Raw genomic sequence first — 23,064 nt, forward strand, 5'->3', positions numbered from 1 at the left:
GTGTGAAGTAATAAGAGGTGTATTGTATTAAAGACAACTTTAGCTGGATGTCTTGCTTTGGAGAGACTTGCCAGCAAGTTGGAGAGCTGCCCTCAGCCAAGCACGCTTTCAGACAGGAAGTTTTATAGATCATGAAAACCAGCCATGTCCTTTTTTTTTTTTTTTTTTTTTTTTTTTTTTTTCATCGTGCCCTGCCTTTATATGCAGCAGCACACATGCACTGCCCTCATCCTTTGTGCTTTGGATCAGTGGCTCAGGTTAGCCCAGGAAGACTTGTGAGTGCCTCCAGTTTCTCTGTGCTGTGGGAACACTGAAGCGCATAATGGCTGTGATTCAAAGACAAATGCTAGCTCTTTGCTACTGATCACTTTGGCAGAAAGCCCCAGATGCTCAGAGACTACAGATGGAGCTGTTTTAGGACAAGGTTTTTGTTAAAGAAAAAAAAAAGCACCCACCACCTTAGAATTTTCTATTATTATTATTATCAGTGATGTTAGTACTAATATTATGTTTTTCTTTCTTTATAATAGCCTGCCTATCCTTCCTTCTTTATTCTGCATCCCCTGAACCTCACTTTTCAATTCATACGAGCTGGAGCACAGCTAAAGCTTTTTGTAGTGGTGCATAATTTTTTAGTAAACTAGCAAAGACAAGCTTAACCAATTTAACCATCAATTTCTGTGAGATTTTTCTTTTTAAGTGGGCTTTGGAATTTCTTCATGTGCCTTTTGGAAGGAGTGGGCCACAGGAAACTGCATAAGAGGAGCTTTCAGCCATGACAGGCTTTGTTCAGATACCTTAGTGTGGCAGAAGCTGACCTCTACAACACATGGCCTTTCACTTAAGCTACCTCTCTTCATCTACAGGAGAGGTGTGATTTGCTGTGTGTGGGATTTCTGCTGCTTCCATGCTGCTTGGTAATGTTTCCAAACCAACCAGCAGATCCTTGCCTTGGTCATGGAGCTGGAGCTGGCAGGGTTGCTGCAGCTGTCCCCTTTGTGCATTACTTCATTGTCACACAGCTCAGCTCTGAGCAAATCCGGTGCCTTGAACCTTATCCTCGTGAATTTTGAAGCTGTCCAAACAATCTAGGTTTCGTCTTTTGGATGTAAATGCCTTCCCTGTCTCCCACACGCATTTTGGCTAGGTTAATTGCTCTTAGTTTGGTTTCAAATCAACTGTGATTAAGGGAAGATTTCTTCAGACTGCCACTTAATCATGTTACCAGACTAGCATAGTAAAAAGTTGTAATATCAGGGTGAATACCCTGAGCACAGAATTACAGGCCCTTTCCTGCTCATGAGTCATCTTCCCCTGAGACTCTAGTGATAGCATTACTTTTATTTTAACAGAAATATCCCTGAGAAGGCGACCAGTTTATTTATCTGAACAAGAGAGGCCATGTTTCTTGGTTTTTGTTGGCTTTTTTTTTTTTTTTTAACTCCAAACTTTTGTATATATCCTTAAGGAAGGCACTGCTTTGGGTGTAGCTCCTATGCAGATGCTGGCTGGGCAGGCTGGGGTGCCATGCTTGGCACAGGAGATGTGGTGGCTCCTGCAGGCTGGGGAAGCCAAACCAATACCTTTTCTGAGAGAGATCAGATTGTATTATGTATTGGGGGATTTCAGTAAAACATGTTACGCATTTATTTTACAGTCAGGTTGCCGAGTTTCACTTTTTAACAGGGGCTTGTGCTGCAGGAGTGAGTTGCATCTGTCTGAACTGCCTACTTGAGAAAAGATCCTCCAGAGCAGCTCACAGCACACTCATAACACACACAGACACACAGACACATCCCCTTTCTGTGTTGCCTCCCTCTCTGAACATGTGGTGCCCAGTGAGTAGAGTAACCAAAGTGAGCCCCTGACCACAAGCCTTAGGAAGCGGTGTTATCCCACCGCTGCCCCGGGGAGGGTTGCAGCAGCCTGGATGGAGTGGTGGATGTGCTTCCACCTCTTCCTGGACTATTGCAGGGCTTTTTCTTTCTGGGTGAGGTGGCTTGGCCTCTCCAGTTTCTCTTACAGGCTTTGTGGTTGATGTAGGGCCTGCCACAGGAGAGTTTGGACTGAGTAAACCTCGTTTTCTTCTCATCAGCATCCGAGTGTTGGTGCCTGACTCCCTTGTTCCTGTTTGGACTGCTTGCTGCCTGCTGTGCATGCACACCTGCAGTTTTGAGCAGCTGTCTAACTATTCAGTATTTTGGTCCCTGCAGGTCCCCTCTGCTAGTTGTGGTGTGGTTGTGACAGACAAGGCAATGCTGGCATGTTAGGGTCTGGCAAGAGCTTTTTCAGCATGGGGGCAGCATGCCAAAGAGCAGCTAAGCCTCACTGGAAGCTGGTGTTGAGGTTGGGAAGTGGACTTCTGTCCCCAAACTCCTGCCCCTGCTCTCAGCATTTCAGCTCAAGAGTGAGAGACTTGTGCTGGGATCTGAGCTGTTTGTTTTTAAATGGGAAGGTGAAATGCCATAGCAGGTCTGATTTTTGAAGTAAAACACCTTTTAATAAATGCTTGCCTGTTCACAGCCCAGCAGCAAAAACAAACATGTTAGCATTAGGTCTATTTTATATTTTTTCTAGTCCTATTTTCTTGGCTGTTAATCAAGGTCTCTTTGTCACCTTCCCAGCTAAGGGTAAATGCAGCTGGGGTGTAACATAAAAAATAAAGCATATGTTGCTTTTATTTATCCTGATGGAGGCAGAAAGGCTTTTCTTCTCAGACAGGTAAAGAATTAGCTGGCCATCCACAGCTTCCTTGCTCAGAGAGCAGGAGCAAGAGAGAGGGAGCTGTGACAGCCCATTTAATAGATGGACGTGAGCATCTTGTGCCTCTGTTCATTGTTAATTCACTCCTGCAGCACTGCTCAGCTGTGAGGTTTCCAGGCGTGCTTGGCAGCACCGACAACAAAAACATCTGGTCCAGGAATATAGCTCCCTTCTGCTGGCAGCTGCATGAAAATGATTTCGTGCATTGTAGCATAGTGCCAAATGCACTTAACTTGTACACTGAAGTGCACAGCCTTTACAGAGCTTTGGCAGTGCAGGGCAATTTTAAATGCTGTGCATAAGTAAGCGTTAATCTACCAAAGAAAATCAAAACCTCAGCAACCAATTTTATAAAGAACTCGCTTATCACACGCGCCCAGATGTGGCTGTACCTTTGTACCTGTCTAACAGCTGTTTCTGTCTGAACACAAAGGAAAAGCCTTTTGGTTGCAGCCCTGGTTGTCATCTGTCCTCTGGGAGGGCTTGGCACAGACATGAAGGGAAATTTGCCCCTCTCAGACATCTCTGAATTCCATTCATCAGCAGCTGCATTTGTTACTGATAGAGGTTGTCTGTCTCCTCTCTTGTTTTAGAAGGGACCTGGCAATTGCTGAAGAAAAAAATGTTAACTGTGAATCAAATAGTTTGTGTGTCTGCTGGTAAATTGTAATTTGAGTGATTGGACCTGATAATTACAGACATCATCATCTTGTCAGTCAGTTGTAAATAATTTGCTAATGGATTTCCCATTTTTAAACGAGCTGTTTTTTTGAGCAGAAGTGTATTTTAGAGGTAAAATATAATATCCGTATTACTTCTTGTTTTGAAAACCCCTAGGGTTATAAACATGGATCTCATTCATACATGAACAAGCAAGTTGGAGAGGTCTGCTTCAGGAAAGCTGCTCTCGGCATACATATTTCTAGTTGGTTTTTTTTTTTGTTTGTTTGTTCCTACAGAGTAGCTTAGCATGGTGTTGTTTTTTCACACTTACAGCTGCTGTTACGTTGTAGGTTTTGGGAATGAAGGAGAGCAGGGAGGAGCAGAAATCTCGGGTCTAGTCTGGTATCCGTCATGGGCCTGGGTTTACTCTTTACAGAAGGAGCCCATTCCTTCCCAAGAAGTAGCGGGTGGTTTAAGGGCTTGGAGCAGTGTCAGTAGGTCTGTGCGGGTCTGATGCTGTTACAGCTACTGACCTGGTATTAGTTTTTTGCCATGTCACTGTTAATAGGAGCAGTTCTCACCAAAACGGGGAAGAAAAGGTGGAGATGGTGACAAAGGGAGTAGGAGTGAGCCTCCTCCTTCCGGCTTTTTAAGCAGTCTTTGCATGCAATGTGTAAGACACCAAGGGCGTTTTCTGGAGTATTTTGAAAACTGAATTTGACAAACCTGTAGGGCTTGGTCCTGTCTCCTCCCTTCTCCTCATCCCAGCCACCCGTGGTCTGTGCGGACCGTGGTTTATTCAGCCTGTTTCTCAAACACAGGACAGTGGGCTGGTGTCACAGCTGTTTTTGCGATCCCTTCTGTCCCTCATCAGGTGAGAGGAATGGGCCTTTGAGCCTCTTGGGTCCTCCCTGTTGGCATCTGGCATTTTGGATTTGCAGTTCTTTCTCTGAGTAAGGCAGAGGGAAAGGCTGTGGATTACTGACAGAGGCTGAGCAGTGATGAATATTGGACCAGAGGAGCTAAAGTGTTTAACCTTTAGGCAAAGATTACCTGAAATTAAAACTTGTAAGGACTTGTGCTCTCACACTGTGTCATTCAATCGTGTTTGTAAGACACATGTACAGATCGGATGATTTCTTTTATTCATGGGCAATTTACATATTTTGGCTGCTTCACAAAAGGAACCTGGTGTTGAATAAGTCAGATCATGATCTCACACCAGTCTTTGCTTACAAGATTTTTGGAAGCTGTAGCATAGTGCAGAATTTTGAGTTTTCCTTTTGTGGGTGTGAAACAGAGCATAGGTTACTGGCTGCACTAAAAATGGGCATTAAGATGGGTATTCCTGGGCCAATGTCTTCCCTTCTGTGTTTGTGGATGTGATGGCATCTGTTAGAAGTAGTTTCACCTGGCAGGTGTACCTTGGACGAAGGTACACCACTTTAGAAAAGATGTGGTAAATCTATTTCTTTATAGTAGCAGGCTCAATGAAGTGTATGTCACTTTATAGAAGTGAATTGGTGGGCTGCAAAGAAAATGGCAGTAATTTTGGGTTTGGGGCTTTCCTTAATACTCATTTTCTGGCAAAATGCAGGGCTTTTTTAGTGTTGCAGACAGTTTTAAATATTTGGAAGGAAAAACTGCTGCGCTGGCAGCATTTTAATGAGGACAGTTCCCTTAATTAAAGCTTTAGAAGACTTGGGGAATGTGGACAGCTAAGGGATTAGCAATATATTACAAAGTTCTTCTTCCACCTGTTAGTTGATTTGGGGTCAGAAGACCAAGACCATAATAAAACTTGTAGTCTTCCAGCAGTTGTTTGCTTGTGTTAACCATTGATGCTACCTGTGACCAAAGCCTGAATTCATTCTGTCTAATTTTAGGCACACAGTGGTTGTGCTGAAGCCTGGAGTGTAAGTGACCTAGGGAGCTGCAATTTAACATGAGGGAAAGGTGCCTGGGAGGGATAAGTGTGTCCACCTGAGGTGGTATTTGTCCTGTGGAGAGGTAAAGGTCATGCTGGGACTGTCTCCTGGATGTATGAGGTACTTGCTTCTTGGCTACCAGCTGCTCACTGCTGGCAGTTGTGATGGTACTTGCTTGTGCTTCCCTGTGTTTTGGGTTTATGGTGGGTTTGTTTGTTTTGTTTTATGGGTTTTATTTGTTTTGGGATTTTTTTTGTTTGTTTTTAATTTTTGTTTTAAATTTTATTTCTTAATGTATGGTTGATTTTGGAGTACCATTGCCGGTCTGCCCCCTCTGCTTTGCAAATATGTCTGTTTGCTTTTGGCCTGAATAATACCATGCACTGAACAGTGCCAGGCCCTTCAGGAGAGAAACAGTGGCATGTGATAGAGTTGCTGAATTTCTCCTGTAAACTACTTCTCCAGCCCCATTTAATTTTGATAAAAGATCCTATGTGAAACAGCCCTGAGAAAAGCCCAAGTGGCATTACTTTTCTGTCCTCTCATTTGTTCTGTTTCTGTTTGGGTGTGCGTGGTTATATCTTTTGTGTTTGTTATCCCAAACTGTTGGGATATTTTATTTGTCTTGTAGCATTTGGGTTTCCTTCAATGTATGAAATGAAAGAAGGATTGTAAATAAATTCCTCTTCCCTGTTTGTCTACATGACTTCTTGGTCAGTGTGGATGTGAGGCTGTGTATTGAACCAATCTGTCCTGTAAGGAAATTAGCGTCTTTGTGTAATTATAGGTTTTCACTACGTATCTTCTAGAAGAACATTAGTGTTATGCCAGAACTGCTATTTTTAATGTATTTTACTTTCTTGGCTTATATTTCTGCTAATATAATGTCTGTGTGGCATTTGGTGCATAGGAAATCTGCTTTCAGTCTTTTCAACCTTTTGTTTCCTCTCTTCTCTCAGATGTTTGCCTTCTGCCTCCCTCTAAGTTTAAAGCTTAGTCTCAAGCCAGACTTCAGTTTCTTGTTGAATGTCTCCAGCTGCATGAAACCTGCAGGACTCGGGAGCCTTTTACATCTCCCAGGTCCAAACTGCAGCCTGTCAGCGTCTGGACTGCACATGTGGGGAGGGACTCGTGTTGATCCTTTTGGGAAGGAGATCTGCCCTCCAGGTGGGAGTGGTGGAGGGTCATACTGCCTAGGGCAGAGCAGGGACCAGGGAGTGGGCAAATGCCTTCCTTGGCTCTGTAACCCCAAGATGCTGCTTTCCTTGGCATCAAATGTGTGCTGAGATTGGAAGTAGAAAAGCCATGCAACATTTTGGCATTGTGCATTAGCCTGTTTTCTCTCCAGCATCTCCTCTTAATTATCTGAGCCTGGAGCTTTGCATAAAGGAGATTTCTTTCTTTCACACATAGGCTTAATTTCAATAGCTGCTAGGAAGGGCTTGTTCCGATCACAAGAAACCTGGGACTGGATGTGAAATTGTATAGCAACAGGCATTTTTAGTGCAAAGAATAGTGATGAAAGTAGGGGACTAGTCCTTCCCTGTTTTGTGAGAGCTCTGAAGATGTCAGTATAAGGCTAGCTTGTTGTGTAACTTGTAAGTAATTTAGGCTTGATGAGGATGGACAGTTGAATTGTGTAGCTGGGACAAATGTGCAATCTGAGCAGGAAACTCTTTTAAGTAATCATGACTAGGATCAAGGAATTAGCCTTGGAAATAGTTGAAGGGATTTGCCCTTAGGAGGTTTCTCTCTTGGTTGTCTTCGGAAAAGCCTATGGCATCCTGGGATTTTACTGAGGGAGGTCAGCGGTGGTGTGGTTTCTGTGCCTTCCAAGCAACTCATTCAGTGACCAGTGAAGGCACCGGAGGCACATCAGGCAAGAAAGAAAATATTGTTGTCGTAGTGACTGGCAGAGGAGGTGGTTAGGGGAGAGACAACAGTCAAGTATTGTCTTCACGTGGTTTTTGGCTCCTTCCTGCCTGCACGTGATTCCATCTCCTGCGCCTGCACAGTGCTGCTACAAAGGCTTCTTGGGGAGTGCTGGTGCTTCCTCATGCCTCTTTGTCCAGCTAATTTAACTGTTGCTTTATGGCTGCAGCCTCAGTGATGGCACTGTCGAGAACAACTTGGCTCATTTGCTTTCTTGTTTCAAACAGTGCCCTTAGCGTGCAGTAGAGAGGGTCTCCTGCCAAGGGGAGACAAAGCAGCTACTGTGTTGTGTGTGTTAGGAAGTGTTTCTCACCTGCTTGATGAAATGTTGCCACGGAAGGTAACTGAATGTGGTCATAAGGACAGCGCTGTTCTGCCAGCCAGTCCTCACTAAAGTAAGGGGTTTTTTGACCCTTGAAAAAGCTTCACAGCTCTCTTGTAATTGCTGTGCATGAGCAGCATTGCTGCTTTGCTGTTCCTGGAGCATGGCTCTCTGCCCGCAGCAGCAGCAGCTCGCAGGCTGGTGGGCAGCTCACAGTGACAGCGTGCCTGGCTTCCAGAAAGCTCACAAATGGTAAAGCCTGTAAAAGCCTTTCTCTGCATGGGCTGTGCATGTATGTGGATGAGGGGCAGAGGCTGAAGCACCCTGGTGCTTCAACCACTGCTTGCTGGATGGCTAGTGCTCTATCAGTGTCACGGAGTGTGTGGCATGAACCTTTCTTAAGAGGGTACAGTCTGAAGGCCTTGGAAAAATCTGTGTTTGGACGGGCTTGAAGGACAGTGTAGAGAAATTAACTTGCTGATCCAAGGTGGGAGGAGTATGTGGGTAAGGGGTCTGTGAAAAAGAGACCTTGCATGTGAAGTGAAACAGGCACAGAGAATGCTGGGAGTGAGAAGGTACCACAGTAGAGATGGGAAATAAATTTATATGAGGTCTTTAGCTTGAGAGTAACAAAACTTGAAGGCTAGTAAAAGGCTCTCAAGAAGGATGGGGTGTAATAAGATAGTTAAGATTTAGGAGGGATTGTATAAGGACTCGTTAAATGTTTATTGCCCTTCCTGATTAAAGTATTTTGTTTAAAATGGTTTATGAAGTGAATGCCCTTTTTTTAACAGTTTAGACTTTCCCCTCCCAAGAAGCCTGTGTTTGGTATTTTTTCTTACAAACTACTTTATGTCGTATTCCCAATTCCAACACTTCATTGTGGTGTTGGAGAGGATCATATTTTTCCACGTTGCATTTTCTGCACTGCAAACTGCTTTGCTTTATACAAACTTTCTACCTTGGGATTTGCTGGCAGGGACTGACCCACTCAGTGTATCATTTCTCTTGTGGTTTGGTTCCTCCTGAAATTACAACCTCCTTCCCGGCTTGGAGGCAGCGCCACAGCTCCCTGTTCAAGTTCTGTGCTGTGTGCAACACTGCACCAACTTTCCTTGCCAAAACATCTCCCTCATGTGTGAGAACTTTATTAACGAGTGTATATATTATGGATTCCAGCAGCAGAAAAGGTCACCTATTGTGCTAGGCTCTATTCAGACTTTCTCTGTCCTGGACAGATTCTGCTCCAAATGGATGCTGGCCAGGTCTGGGGTGCAAAGAGGAGGGAGGTTGTGACACTCAAGCAAAGTTTGCAGAGGTTGATGTTGTGATTTCATTTATCCAGGAAGATTTTTGTTTGTGGTTTGGTTTTGGTGTCTTTTTTTTTTTTTTTTTTTTTTTTTTTTTTTTTTTTTTAATGTGAGTGGAAGGCAGAAATGAAAAGTGAGAGGAAGCAGAAAGGAAAATAAACTGGGTTCCTTTTGGACTTCTGTTTTTCTTCAACTAGCATGTCAGGGGCAGATGGTAAAAGAAAGGGCAAGTTATTATCATTTTGATGCCTTTGAAGGCAAACTGGTTTCCTCTCCACCACTCTGGGGATCCATTGGTTAGCAGTGGCTTTTCACTCCCCATGCTAGGCTGAGGCTGCTGCCTGCCCCTCTACACAGATCTCAACTCTGCTGTGATCTCAAGATTCCCAAATTCCAGGAGCTCCCACTGGAGCTTGTGATACTCAGGAACTCGCTTACTCTGAAACCCCAGGCAGAGTATTGCTAGCTGCCATTCTCCAGGCAGGACAGCTCCATGGGTACAGACAGGCAAAGCTTTGTGAACAGTACTGGGAAAGCAAAGGAACAGAGATTTGAAGGCTTCCCTCACTCCATCCCATTTGGTGTGTTTGACTATCTACTGTTTGGTAGTGATATTAATTCTTAAAACCCTTGGTTGTAGCTTAAAATGACTGGATGCTTATTTGTGTGGGGAGAGCTGAGATTTGTCACTGTCCCCGTTTCTTAAATCAAAAAGCAAAGTTACGGAAGGGACCCATTTGTATTCTGCATCACACTGATTTAGGACAGCATATAAATCATCTGGTATGTAAGTAAACTCGTTCTCTCCTTTATCACAGAACATTGTCTTGCTTTATCCTTGTTTGACTGTATTTTCTCATTGGCATTTCCCCTCATCTTATTACTAGGGTAAATAAAACCTTTGGAAATAGTCCTAAGTTTCTCCTGCTTGAGCTGGCAGAATAAATATCCAGCCAAGGCATTGGTCAGACAGATCCTCCAGGTGGGGGAGTTTGGATGGAAAGTCATCACTTACATGCCCTGGGACATGGCTTTGCTCTACCTTGGGGAGGTTTGGGTTTTTTTAAATTTGAAAACTCAGCTCCTGAAATAATTTAATTATGCTATAGAGCTTGGGAAAGTGTTATTTCCCCGTTACTCCTCCAGGTGTGTTTCTCACAGGGGTCTCATACCCATTTTAGTGCTGGAACAGGTCAGGACTGTTGTGCTTGGTCTCCTGAGACATGTAGACAATGATGTTTAGGGACAGACTTGAAGTGATTTTTCTTTTCCTTTTGTTATGTCCTACCTGATTCTGACATATCTAGTGCTTAGTTCTCTTATATTCCATACCTCAAAAATGTCCACCAGATGTTTCTGAATTCTTTGTCTTCTAAAAATTCACCTAAGTAAGCAATGTTTTCTTTCAATAATCATGCATCACTATTATTGAAAGAAAATAAGGTGGTGTGTTACCTTTGGAAAACAGGTGATAATCTTCTTACATAGATTTCCACTAGCAGCATGTTTTGACTGCGAGTTTCTCCAGTGGCAACCATGGTCAGATACTTAAATCTTCAGCTACTTAAATCATCGCAATTTTGTAAATGCTGAAGTAATAAAAACAAGTCATTGATTTGCCATCTGCATGCAGAAAAACCCACAGTGATGTTTAGTGTGCAGTGATGAATGGAAGAACAAGGCATGTTGAGCTTTGTGGTGGAGCAGTAAGCAAGCTGATCAGGTGCTGCTGGGTAGGCTGAGAGGTAACACACCTGGGTTTATTTTTAGTGTGCTAATTCAAATGGTTAAAAATTATCTGAATGTACATAGGTGGATTTTTGTGTGGGAGTCATATGCAGGTTTTAATCTTACAGGCAAGATTATTTTGGAAAAAGAGTGTTGCAGTTAGAAACCCCTAGGGATGCATTTAGTCTGAAGGGAAACACATGAAAAGAGAGAGGAAAGCTGCTCCAAGCTTGATTTAACCACGTGAGTCTTGCAAAAGTATAGCTTACTGCAAAAATTACTGGTAATCAGACATGCTGTCACAAACAGACAGCGAATGTATAAGTATAAAACACTTCCACCAGCTCCATCAGAGGGAAGACAAAGAGAGTTTCAATGGGAGTTTGTATTCACAGATAATGGCTTAAAGTGGTAATTGATGCCAGCTGCATAAAATCACTAGGAAGGGCTCACCAGCTGCCTCTCTCCTTCAAGAAAAAAAGGATGTACTTTTGTATTACTTTATGAGAATGACAGTCTCTTGCCACAATCAGTTTTAATTTTCTGCTTCTGTGATGCCCTTGCCTCTGCAAATGGAGGGACTCTTGGTGGTGGTGCGGTGCATGTGTTGTCTGGAGGAGGTGACAGACCTTCCATTTCTGAGGCTGGGTCACATGTCCAAATCCCAGGACGGCTGCCAGAACACCTCGGTCTCTTCAGGAGGATCCCTGCTGCAGGCTACAGCGTACCCTCCCTGAGGCACGTGTGTCTGTAAGGAGATCTGTGAGGAAATGGCCTTATCCGGTGAGATTTTTGGGTGGGATTTATCTCACCCTGATGCAAGACATCTGCAAGATTGGTGTCTGGATCTTGGCTAATGACCTCACCCTCCTTTTGTAGTTAGTGAGGAAAAGTAAACACTGGTAGGGCGCACATTGTTTGGCCTCTTTCAGGTGTCCACGTTGGGATGAAATGACCTGTACCCTGGAAAAAAAAGAATGCTCCTGAATCTGGAACAGAAAAATTTTGATCTGGCCAACTTAATTTTTTTTTTTTTAGTTTCCTTTTCTTTAAGTCTGTACCAATTGCTGTAACACACTGGTGCTTCAGCCTTTTCTGTGCTGATTAATTCCCATAATAGTTCCTGTTGCCACAAAGTCTTTGGGACTTGTTGCCAGGGGGTTATCGATCCACACTAAGTAAGTGGAGTCTTCCAAAGCCTGGCAAAAATTACTGAATTATTATTGTAGACTGGATTTTGTACTGGATTGAACTGTAGGTCAGGTGCTGTTTATGTCGTGGACAAGCCCTTGAAGGTGGCTGAAATATGAATGTAGAACCATTGTTGGCTGTAGTTCAGGGAGATATTTGGGGAGATACTGCTGCAGGTCTTTGAGCAGGTGCTGTGACACAGACAGTGGAGAGCTAAAAGAGCAGAAGCTGTCTACAGTCTGCTGGCTCTGTATGTGCCTTTTTTGTTGTTTGTTCTTCAGGATATTTTATTTTGGGGGGGAGGGGCTGGGATTTTTATTATTCTATTTTTCAGAAATAGATCCTGTTTAAGTATTGCCATTTTGGCTGCTGTTACAATAAATAAACACAAACAACCTTTAGGACATCCTGCCCATTGTATTGTAAAATCTATTGTGTTCATGTGCTGCGGGTAGGAAGTAATTTTTATCTAAAAAGTCAGTTCAAAATAGCAGATTAATTCAGTTATACATATTAACCTATCAGCAATTAAGTCCCAAGGCATCAAGTTTAACAATGCTCCTGTGTAATTATTTTTTGCCTAAATGCACAGTTCAGAGGTTTGGTGTAATATAAGCATGTATTCCTGCTCTCTTTCTTTTTCTATTTGCATATGGTCTGAGTAAATAAAAAAGTCATTCAACAGCAAGGACAACAGAAGCAGCTGAGGAAGCACCAAGTTAGCTTTTGGCTCAAAAAGCTTTTCTTACAATGCTTTCTCCAGGGCTGCTGTTAACTGGGAACTTTGATTTACCAGATTCTTTTACTGTATTGCTCAGCATTCCAGAAATACACAGTATTTTACTTCAAAGATGCATCCTGAGAAGATATGAGAATAGTTCATCCCTGCTGTATTTTGGGAATTTTGTCACAATAATTTAGGAGTAAGCATTACATCCCACTATTAGAGTATTTGAAATAGTTGTTAGCTTTGTAGCAGAGAGTGGCTGTGTGTACCAGTGTGTATAAACAGTTAACATGTAGCTAGTATTAACATCTACGTATGTCATGAATAGGATATTTGATTGCTAGCGTGGCTCAAATTGCAAGGAAGTTTAAGGCTTAAATTTTTATCATGTAATCAGCTTTGACATCACAGGATAATCAGAATATGCGCTACTGTTCCCATCAGCCAGCAACCCTAGGGAGAACAAGTTTGGGCTCTTCTTGGAATCAATTTAAGGTAGCCGGTTTTTCTGCTTGGATATCTATAGATATAAAATTGTGGAGCAGAAAGGGATATCCATCCGCTTTTTAATTTGTTGCCTTGATAGGTGCTTGGAGAAGACTCCTGCTGTCTAGGTATGGGAAGAGAGAGTTGGGGCTGGGTTGTTGTCTGCTCTTCTGTATCTGCTGGCTGCCTGCTCAGACACTACCTCAAAGCATGTGTGGATCCTTCCATGCAACACATCCTACTGTTGCTTCAAAAGCAGGTTGTGGGTGTTTTAAGGAGTGGTCTCATCATGTTACCCGTTTCAGCTCTTGACCTCCCTTCACCTGAGCTGCTCTTTGCTTGGCATCTTGCTGGAGCAGGGGGGAGCCAGGGGAAATCCTTCCTTTCCCTTTGTGTCTCAGCATCCTGTTTACTGCCTGGGCTCCTGGCCCATTCTTCCTGATGCACTTGCTCTTCCTCCACAAAGGCAGATGGAGGAGGAGAAGGAAGCTTGTGCACGAGGCAAATGCCTTTTTCGTGCAGTAAGGGGAATTCCTGATCTCCACTTCTGTTTTCCTGTGCCAGTCCCATGCTGGCACCAAGATGGGAACCTCCTTTGGCAGCTGGTTTCACAAAGCCACTGTCTGGAATTTAAGTAGAACTATTTAAAATTTCCAAAATTAAAGGAGAAAAAATGAGGAAGATGGAAATAATACTTCTGTCACAAATTCCCAGTCTGCTAGCTATGGATTTACATAAGGCATTACAAACAGGGTTTTTAAAACAGATTATGTTCCATCACTGGGTCAAATCCATTGCATCTTTTGTTTTTTTGAGCTACTGAAAACTTGGAAAAGACTTGTTTTAGACCATCTCAATAGACCGGATTTTGATGGCATGAACATCAGAGGGGTTTACTGAACATGATGCTGGTATAAATTGAAGTTTAGAAAGAAATCTGCTTGTGTGATAGTCAAGAATAAATCAATAAGGCATGTGGTATATTAAACATATGAGGATTTGTTTTGTTTTGTTTGTTTTTTCCCAAAGGATGAAGAAGAAGAAATCAAACTGGAGATAAATATGCTAAAGAAATATTCTCATCATAGGAATATTGCAACTTATTATGGTGCTTTCATTAAGAAAAGTCCTCCAGGACATGATGACCAACTGTGGGTAAGCAGATGTTTTTCAAACATGTTTGTAAGTCTTCTCCTATTGGATATAGATTGATGATGAGAGAAATACCTCTTTATGGAAAGACAAACTAAAGGAGTTTGGTGCTTGCCTGAACTGCTAGATAAGTGAATCACAGAGGCTAATCACACATCCTTAAAGGGATGTCTGAATCAAGATTTGCTATAAGCAGTGGATTTGTTCTTGAAGTAATTTTTCCCCGTTTTCCAGATGGATAGTAACATATTTCATAGGAACAAGACAGCTGAGCTGAGCTGAGCAGTAAGAATATGTGACTGTGAAAAGAAAGCTGCACTTGAGATTGTACCCATTACATTTTTCATCCCACCTTGTCTACACCCTCTAGAGGACTGAAGTTTGGGGTTGAAATAGCAGGATGCATGTTCTTCCATAAATAAATTGAAGTTAAAGTATAAGAAGCATTGCAGCGATGTGATCAGTTTGATTCCTTCAGCACTGGATGTGCTTTTACTGCTAATGAATTTTGCATAGCTGAGCAAATCCAGATTCCCAGCATTAAATTACAGTGATTAAATCAGTCCTTGAAAATGTGGTAACTAATGTGAGACATACTCCATATATGTCTGACACACACTGAAGACATTTGGTTGAATCTGTTTTCCAGGGGGAGATGTAAAATATATTCTGTGCTTCACAAGAGCTTCCCAAATCAATGCTGTAACCTGATTATTTTGCTTTGCTGAACAGCTGAGATCTGTGTTTAATGTTGGTTGTACACTGATACTTGTTTTGCAGCTTGTTATGGAGTTCTGTGGAGCCGGCTCTATCACAGACCTTGTGAAGAACACAAAAGGGAATACCCTGAAAGAAGACTGGATAGCATATATATCCAGAGAGATTCTCCGGGTAAGGAAAATAGTCTGCCCCACAGAGAAACAGTCTTACAGAGGTGTAGCCTATCTTGAGGTTCTGCAAGAAGCTGTTTCTGATCAATCCCATTAGCCATGTCATCACTTAGAGAGTGCGTAGGAGCAGATAGATGTCTGCTCCACATCATTTAACTTGGTGTGAGTTGTACTGTATTGTAGCAGAAGCCTTGCAGAAAATTGCAATTTCTGGTCATGAGACGCCAATAGAGAAGCCTGTGACCTTACCTACTGCAGAAGCTGTGAAACAGTGTCCATAAGACCTGAGGCTGAAACAGTGTTGTAGCACAGTAGCGTGCAGAATGGCCTTTCCTAAATATGCTTGCAGCTGCTTTTTTCTCCTCCTAATCAAGTCCATGGAGGAAGAGCTGTTGGCTCAGGCCAGCAGTCAGGACCTCTGTGCTGTGATGTGCTCCAGTGATGTGCTCTCATCTTGTTTTACCCCTGCAGTCTTGTCTAGAGCTTACAGCTCTGTCATGTGTGGCTGTGCCCTGTGCAGTGCTCGCAGGCGCCACTGCAGAAGGTTTTCAGGAAGAGGGCTGCAGCTTACCAGTTGTTCTAAAATTGCAACTTTAACTAATTACTCTTAATATTTAATTTCCACTTGGTTCAGTTTAAGTGCTTTTTGAATTGGCATTTGTTTTGCTTCACTAAGTAAATCTGGGATGGTTTTCCTCGTGCTTCTTTGTAAAACAAATTGCCTCCTACCCATACCACTACACAGTATGTTTGTTCAATTGCTTAATCATAAATGAAGTTCTGAAGGGCTTTACGTTAAAGGAAATGAGCACTGGCTCTTGCATAAATCAATGCTGCTGTTGTTTGTGTTACACATTTGCTCTGCCTTGGCAATTTTTAGGATGTGGACGGAGGGAGGCACACAGTTCTGGTCTCTTGTTCTAATTTCAAATGCTAGAGGGAAGTCCAGCTGCTGGTGTTTCACTGCACATTTTAAGTTGTTTAAAAAGTTGTATTTCAAAACAAATGGTTAGCGTGCTTTAATATGAGAAAAACTTAACTTTCGCAGGACTATCTTACTCTTGATTTGAGGGACATGTGGGCTTGGAGGTATTCCACACTATGTTGCATTCATCCCAGATACTCCTTAGATAAAGCAAACACTTGCTGAGAAGAGGAAAAAAATTCTTTACCTCAGAAAAGAATTAGGGAAAACTGTTTTCTCATTCCAGTGAGAGAGGTGCAAAAGGAGCATTAATTACTGAACATCAGGAACTGGAATATCTGGAAAAAAGGAATGCTAAACTCACATTGCAATGAGACATTTCAAACCCTGGTTCAACACAGAGTTTGTCAGAGGTAGACGAGAGAAGTCATGTAACTCAAAAGGAGCTAAAGTGCCAAAGATTGGTGTAGGTGGAGACACAGGTGAAGGTTGACCCAGTGGATCCTTGTGTGGTTGGAAGGGTCTGGGGACTGCAGGAAAGTGGAGACGCGCCCCTCTGTCTCCTCCCTGCCCTTTGCAACCCTAGATGTGTTTTTTCAGTAAGGTTAAATGGTACTCTGGAGAGAACAGACAATTATGTCTCTGGCTGGGTCGGAGTAGCAGAAGGCTTTAAAAAATATCCTGTGTGAAGCTGTGGAAAAGCCTTCATTCCTGTGAAAAATAAGACCACATTTAGCATTAGCAGTCAGTCAAAGATCTCAGGGACATCAGCTGCTTGTGACATGTGGAAGAGAAGCTGTAGATGGTGTTTTTTTGTCACACTCATTAACTGTTTTAGAAAAGGAAAATAGCCCAGTGGTTGTGTAGGCAAACTGGTAAATGATCAGTTAATGAAGAACATGTGTTAAGAAATACTTCTCTACAGCAACCACTAGTCTTTTAACCTCTTGCAGCTGTAAAGGTTCTATTTCTTTATTTTTCACAAAACATTAAAAGACTATGAGGGCAGCATGAACAGGCAAGATGATCCCACTGGAGAATACAATTTTCCAAGCAGAAAAGTGAAGAGAACCCAAAATACAGGCAGTTGCTAAGAGGGTTGCCTGTTGTTCTGCCAATTACATTAGAGAGTAAAATGCAACATATGTCTGTCTTAGCCCTCCCTCCACATGGCTAATGCTTTGGGGCATGTATCCAGGTGCTGTCTCAACAAAAAGCACCGTATGCCAGGAGGTTTTGTTTCCTTTGGAAAGTATAATGCTTATACTTTTTTTAAAAAAACCTTTTTTTTCCCTTTGCATTTTTTTCCTGAGGTAGAATTATCTGGTTTCATGTTTATAGAGGCTAGAGAACTGCAGTTTTGCAGTATAGCATGTCTTTGTCATCTGTCCCCCCACCTCCTTCTCGGGACTGCAGATATACATGTGGGTGCTGCCTCCTTTCCCCTTCCACCCCCCTTCCCAGCTAAATTCTGTGTGACCCTGTGCATGTCAGAGGTCAGTGACATACACCAACTAAATGACTGATGTCATTTAGAATGCAATTGCACGGACACTTTGTGAGAGCAGAACATTCTTCACAGGACAGCTGGGAGGTGTTTGCACAGTGCAGATGTTGGGCTGTATTTTGGTACCGTGTGTGCATGATCTGAGGCCTGTGTCCCTGCTCCATCACCAAAAGCTGTCTGGTGGTGTTCTGTAGGTCACCCTGCACCCAGTTGCAAGAGGTTGAGGCACAGTGCTATGACCTTTGGGGTTGCTGGGTATGGGTGGTCTGTTGCTGAGCCAAGAGCCTAACTCTGAACATCCTCTCTTTCTTCTCTTCTCCTTCATGCAGGGGTTGGCACATCTTCATGCCCATCATGTGATTCACAGGGATATCAAAGGGCAAAATGTGTTGTTAACAGAGAATGCAGAAGTGAAACTTGGTAAGTAGGTACACATTTACTTCCTCATTTTTGCAGCCTTTGGTTTACGATGTTTCCAAATTAATTTAATCCTTTAAGAGCCCTGCAACGTGTTTTATTGCATGTCAGTGGTTCCATGTGGATTGACAGCCTGCGTGTAATTCCTCCTGCTTGGAGAGGATGGAGCACAGGTTGTTGTTGAATTTGATTAGAAGATGTTGGTTTTCATGCCAGAATCGGTGCGGGGGTCATTTTGGTTCCCCCACTGAGCTGTGTGTAACTCAAGTCTTCTCTGATTCGCTTTATTCTGGACTCGAGAAGTGACAGGAGTCTCTCTTGTGTTTGGCTTTAATTAAAATAGCACCTGCTGTTCAGGTTCTGGACACAAAAATATGATCTGGACAGTGCTCTCAAGAGAGCTGTGGCATTGAATTCAAAACACAGTTCCAGCTCTGGCATGCCTCCTGAAAATCGTGCTCATCTCTGGCCTCTTCTCTCCTGCCAAGTGGACATACTCTTTTTTTATTTCCTCTCTAATTTGTCTCTTTCAGTTAATGCACATGTCAACCTTCTGTGTTTGTATCACGCTACACTCGCCACCTTTTTTTCGTTAAATATAGAGCCATGCTGAAGCCCTCCCACCCAGCCCACATCCCTTCTGGTTTGCATTACACCTTCCTGCAGCATGAGGCATGGGAAGTTGTCCCGGCTGCTGGAGGAGGAAGCTCTCGGGAGAGCTTTCCTTCGTTTGGTCCAAAATGGAGCACAGTAGCTTCCAGACCATTGCTTCCACTGAGCTTGTCTACACCAGTTTGTCAGTGTCACTGAGGTGGTGGATGCAGTGAAGCTGACACAGCCCTCTTAGGGCAGATGCAATTACTGGTATAGAAAGACATGTAGCACTGCAGTCATGAGCAGGGCAAAACGAAAGGCAGAAAACACCTTTGTAATGTAATTGCTTTGTAATGAAATGGGCATCTCTTTTGCAGCCTGTGTGCATGTGTGCTCAAAGTTAGCACTTCTTGAATAAGCTTCATCTTTTGCTCTCATTGGTGTTTCTGCTCTGTGCATTAAAGCAGAGAGCAGCTTGCTGAACAGCAGATTATCTTTGCTGTCCAATTTTAGAGCAGAGAAAGTGGTGAGCTGAAAGGGACATGTTTATGCAAGCGATTTTCCCATAGCATGAGAGGTACCTTTAGGAAGTGGCTTTTTTTGTATAGGCAGAGGTGCTTGGCTTCATCATGTGGGAAGGGAATAAACAGCCCTTTCTCAGCCTCCCAGACAGTACTTCTCCAGCTGTGCTCTTGCTTCTATGCAGGCAGACCAGTGAGGGGTACAGGAGAGGTGATTGAAAGCTGCTGTGTCCCTTGATGCTTGTGCCCAAGCACATTGTCTGTGAACCATGAGGGCTCACTTGCCTCGGGATTAATCATCTTATTTCTCTTCAGCATGGCCCTCCTACATGGGACATTTACAAGGCTTTATTTTCAAATCACTTTGCAAAAGTAATCATTGTGTTATTTTTCCCCTCTTAATTCATTTTACTCTTCCCACCCACAGTGGATTTTGGTGTGAGTGCTCAGCTGGACAGGACAGTCGGCAGGAGAAACACTTTTATTGGGACTCCATACTGGATGGCTCCAGAAGTTATTGCCTGTGATGAGAATCCAGATGCTACGTATGATTACAGAGTAAGAGCCCTGTTCAAAGAAAAAACCCAAAACATACACTTGCAATATAAATGTCTGTGAACTATGGCAGTTTTTGGGACTTCATATGTTTTGTAAGGGTAGTAACTATTTTGTGTAGTTATATTCTTATTACCAAAGTACAAGGTAAGGAGACTTTTAAATTGTGACCTTTAACAGTTTCTGCTGCTTGTATTATTGTAGCTTTGAGACGTAAATACAGAACTTCAGGGTGTTGTAGCTGCTTAGAGGAGGCAAAAGAGAGTTTACCTGGAAATGCTTGTGTTCTCAATCCATATGATGGTTGTACTTTAAACTGTGGTACACTATGGCCCAGTTATTGTGGTAACCCAGAACAATACATTTTAGGTGTTACCTTAAATAGAACCACCGTCTGGAGAGCCAGTGAAGTACAGAAGGAGCTCTTAAAACTACTTCTGATTTCAGGATACATATACTTGATTTTTTGGATAAAAATTTATCCATCACATCATTTCTTAACAAAGATCGTTCTTTACATAGCTTGCTGCAAAACAAGGATTTAATTATTGCAAAACTATGATTGGTTTGATGGTATTTGTGCTACACTTAAGATTATTAGGTATATGTATTTAAAGTTAAATATATCTAGTGAAAGCATACCGCAATCTAAAAAGCTTCTCTCAGCTGACTTTAATGAGAGCACAAGGAAAGAAAAAATGTAAAAGTATGCTTTTTAAAAAATCTTTGCGTAGACTAATGCTTTGTTCCAACTTTAACCAAAGGCAACAAGGATATCAGAAAGCCAGGGATTAAGGCCTTCAAATGAATTATAAAGCTGAATATCAATTCCATCATTTTGCTGAGACTGATAGTGTTGCTGTGTGTGTGTCTAAATCTTTTTAAAACCACCAGATTATTTGAATTGGTGTTTTTGTACATTTTGACTAAGATTGATCAGATTGATCCTATTTCTCTTGATTTAATTGCTTTTTACATTCAGCATCTCATTGTACTAGAGCTAATGTTTTATATCTTTCCAAATAGAGTTATTAGTAAGGAAGGTTCGCTATTAAATGATTTAATAAAGCAGAAAAACTCCCTGCAATATTTGTTAATGCAGTAGTGATGTGAAAAATTAACTCCTCTGGCCTCTGAAAACACTTGTTTTTTGTTCCTGGTGGAGCCTGTAGGGTGGTCACTCACAAGAAATTAATGTTTGAAAGATTCTGTAAGATCATGAGGATATGCAATTTAGCTTAAATGGTTGCATTTGACTAAGAGAAGAGTGCCTTGCTGGGTCTGAAAATACAATCTTTAGTAATGCTTCTCTGCTTGTAGTGCATGAAGAGCTTATTTGCTCATTAGTTTTAAGTAATTTTTAAAAAATCACAATAATGATCAGAAATGAAGACTGCTTTTCTCAAGAACAGCTCTCTTTCACGGCAGTCACCTCCAATATTCTGCCCATTAAACTGTGTCAGTCTCTGAAGCTGGTTCCTTGCCAGGACTCCTCCATCTCTTCCCTGTGTTTGATCTTCATGGCTCTTGTTTGGTCTCTCCCGAGTCAGAGGTGCTGGCCAGAGCTGGTACCTTGAAAGGCTGCCACTGAAGGACTCTTGTTCTGTAGTGTTTTAAGCAAAGCTGAGATATTATGGGAGGAATGTTGGCTTTGGCTGTAAGTAATGCCTGTGGTAAAGGCAGAGGTGTTAGTTTTGGGAATCTCTGCCTTTTTAGTGGTCTTGGTGACTAATTCACCTCTCCTTTCAGTGGGCTTGTATTTTCCTTTTGTTATTGCTTGTTTGTTTATGTACCTGAAGAACCCTTTCTTGTAGTTTTTGACGGGTCTGGCCACTTTAAATTTGAACGGAGCTGTTGCTTTTATAACTGCATCTCTACACACTCTGCGATTGCCCTTGTTCAGTTCTTTGTTGACAAGGGAATATTGAAAATTCTCTTGTTTCATAGGCTTAGATTTCTGGCATATGTATTTCCCATTGTCATAATGTGAATATATTTTTATGTGCTATTGGAAAAGGGTTGTTTGCTCACTCCATAAGAATACGTGCGTGTGTTTCTGCATGTACATATGTATTATGTGAAAAGTAGGATTTTATGATACAGTTACGAGATAAAAGAGGCTTATATTATTTAAATAGCTGTGGTATCTGGTTTCAGCCTCACCTACAGGGCCTCTCTAAATAGTACTCTCTCACTGTTTGAATGGGTAAATCCACCTACTAACATATGGTGTCTGTCTTTTTCTGCAGAGTGACCTTTGGTCATGCGGCATCACGGCCATAGAGATGGCAGAAGGAGCTCCCCGTAAGTGATACCTGTGCTTCTCCAGTGGGCTCCTAAAGGCTGAAGCATATACTTGGGCCATGCTGCTTGTAATCTAAGCCTAGCTTTGAGGTTTCTGAAAGTATCCCCATGTTATTTCTGTTCTCTTTGCTTTTGCCTGCTCTATAAATATAAAATCCCATAAATAGCAATGCTTTTGATAAAGATAGGGTTGTGTTTAAACACTACAGTGCAGACTACAGTAATTTAATTTCTATAGCAGGAGTATTTGGAAGCTAATCGAGTGTCTGACTTCCTTCCTTTGGGTAGTATATTGTATTTTGGAGTTGTGTCCCACTTGGTCTATGGACTGGCCTGAAATACTGAAAACTCAGCTGGGGAGAGGGTCAGTGGAGCCTTGAGGAAACAGATCTTAATGAAAAAAGCATTTGTAGCGACTGTTTCTGTGTTGGCTTTCTGTCAGTCTGGATAATGCTAACATTGCTTCCCCTTTTGTTTCCACTCATCAGTGGGTGGTGTTAATCTTCCTTAGCAGTGACATGGCTTAAACTATAAATCCTTCTTCAGGACAAAGCACTGAACTTAGGTATTCTCAAACAGGGATCATTATCGGTTAGTCTGGATTTAAGAGGAAAACTTGGAAACCAAAAATGCGTAACTTTTTAATAGGTTCTTTTCCTTTCACATAGTTCTTTCAGAATATAAAGGCAAACAGCAGATGTGTGAGGAGGACAGAAACCTTTGAAAGGAAGTTAGGCATAGTGTTTTGACTTTTAATGATAATTTTTATGAAAGTCCTTATTGATCTTGCAAATATACTTACCCTCACCCTCATCTGGAGCTCTGTATTTAAAAAATAAGAGCCTAAGGTACCTAAGAGCAAGTTAATTTTTTTGCACATAAAAATCTACCACCACAACACAGCTCAGCTTGAAATGTCTTTGAAATAATCATGTTGAAATGAAGTACTGATATTTCCCAGCTAAAAATTGGTAATTTCATTGTAGCTGCTGCCTGATTTTGTTGTTGTTCTTATTGACTTTATTGCAAGATTTAAAAATTAAACCACTATGGTCATGTATTGATTCATATTTTAGAAGGCCTGATAGTTTGGGGTTGTTTTCTTTTTCCTTTCTAATTGTAATTTGCATGGATGTTCTAGTGAGAGCT

At 42.1% G+C, this 23,064-nt stretch overlaps 1 protein-coding gene across 8 annotated transcripts in view; it reads left to right on the top strand.

Annotated features, from left to right (window-relative positions):
• MAP4K4 (mitogen-activated protein kinase kinase kinase kinase 4) overlaps positions 1-23,064 on the top strand; it is a 162,551-nt gene that overhangs the window by 90,355 nt on the left and 49,132 nt on the right. For all 8 annotated transcript variants that reach the window (XM_066313672.1, XM_066313673.1, XM_066313674.1 and 5 more), the window contains exons 4-8: positions 14,080-14,205; positions 14,983-15,093; positions 17,854-17,944; positions 19,484-19,614; positions 21,861-21,915. In XM_066313672.1, the coding sequence (XP_066169769.1) occupies positions 14,080-14,205; positions 14,983-15,093; positions 17,854-17,944; positions 19,484-19,614; positions 21,861-21,915 (514 nt within the window). The remainder of the gene's footprint in view (positions 1-14,079; positions 14,206-14,982; positions 15,094-17,853; positions 17,945-19,483; positions 19,615-21,860; positions 21,916-23,064) is intronic.

Source organism: Sylvia atricapilla, chromosome 2 (genome assembly GCF_009819655.1).
Source record: "Sylvia atricapilla isolate bSylAtr1 chromosome 2, bSylAtr1.pri, whole genome shotgun sequence".
NCBI lineage: Eukaryota > Metazoa > Chordata > Aves > Passeriformes > Sylviidae > Sylvia > Sylvia atricapilla.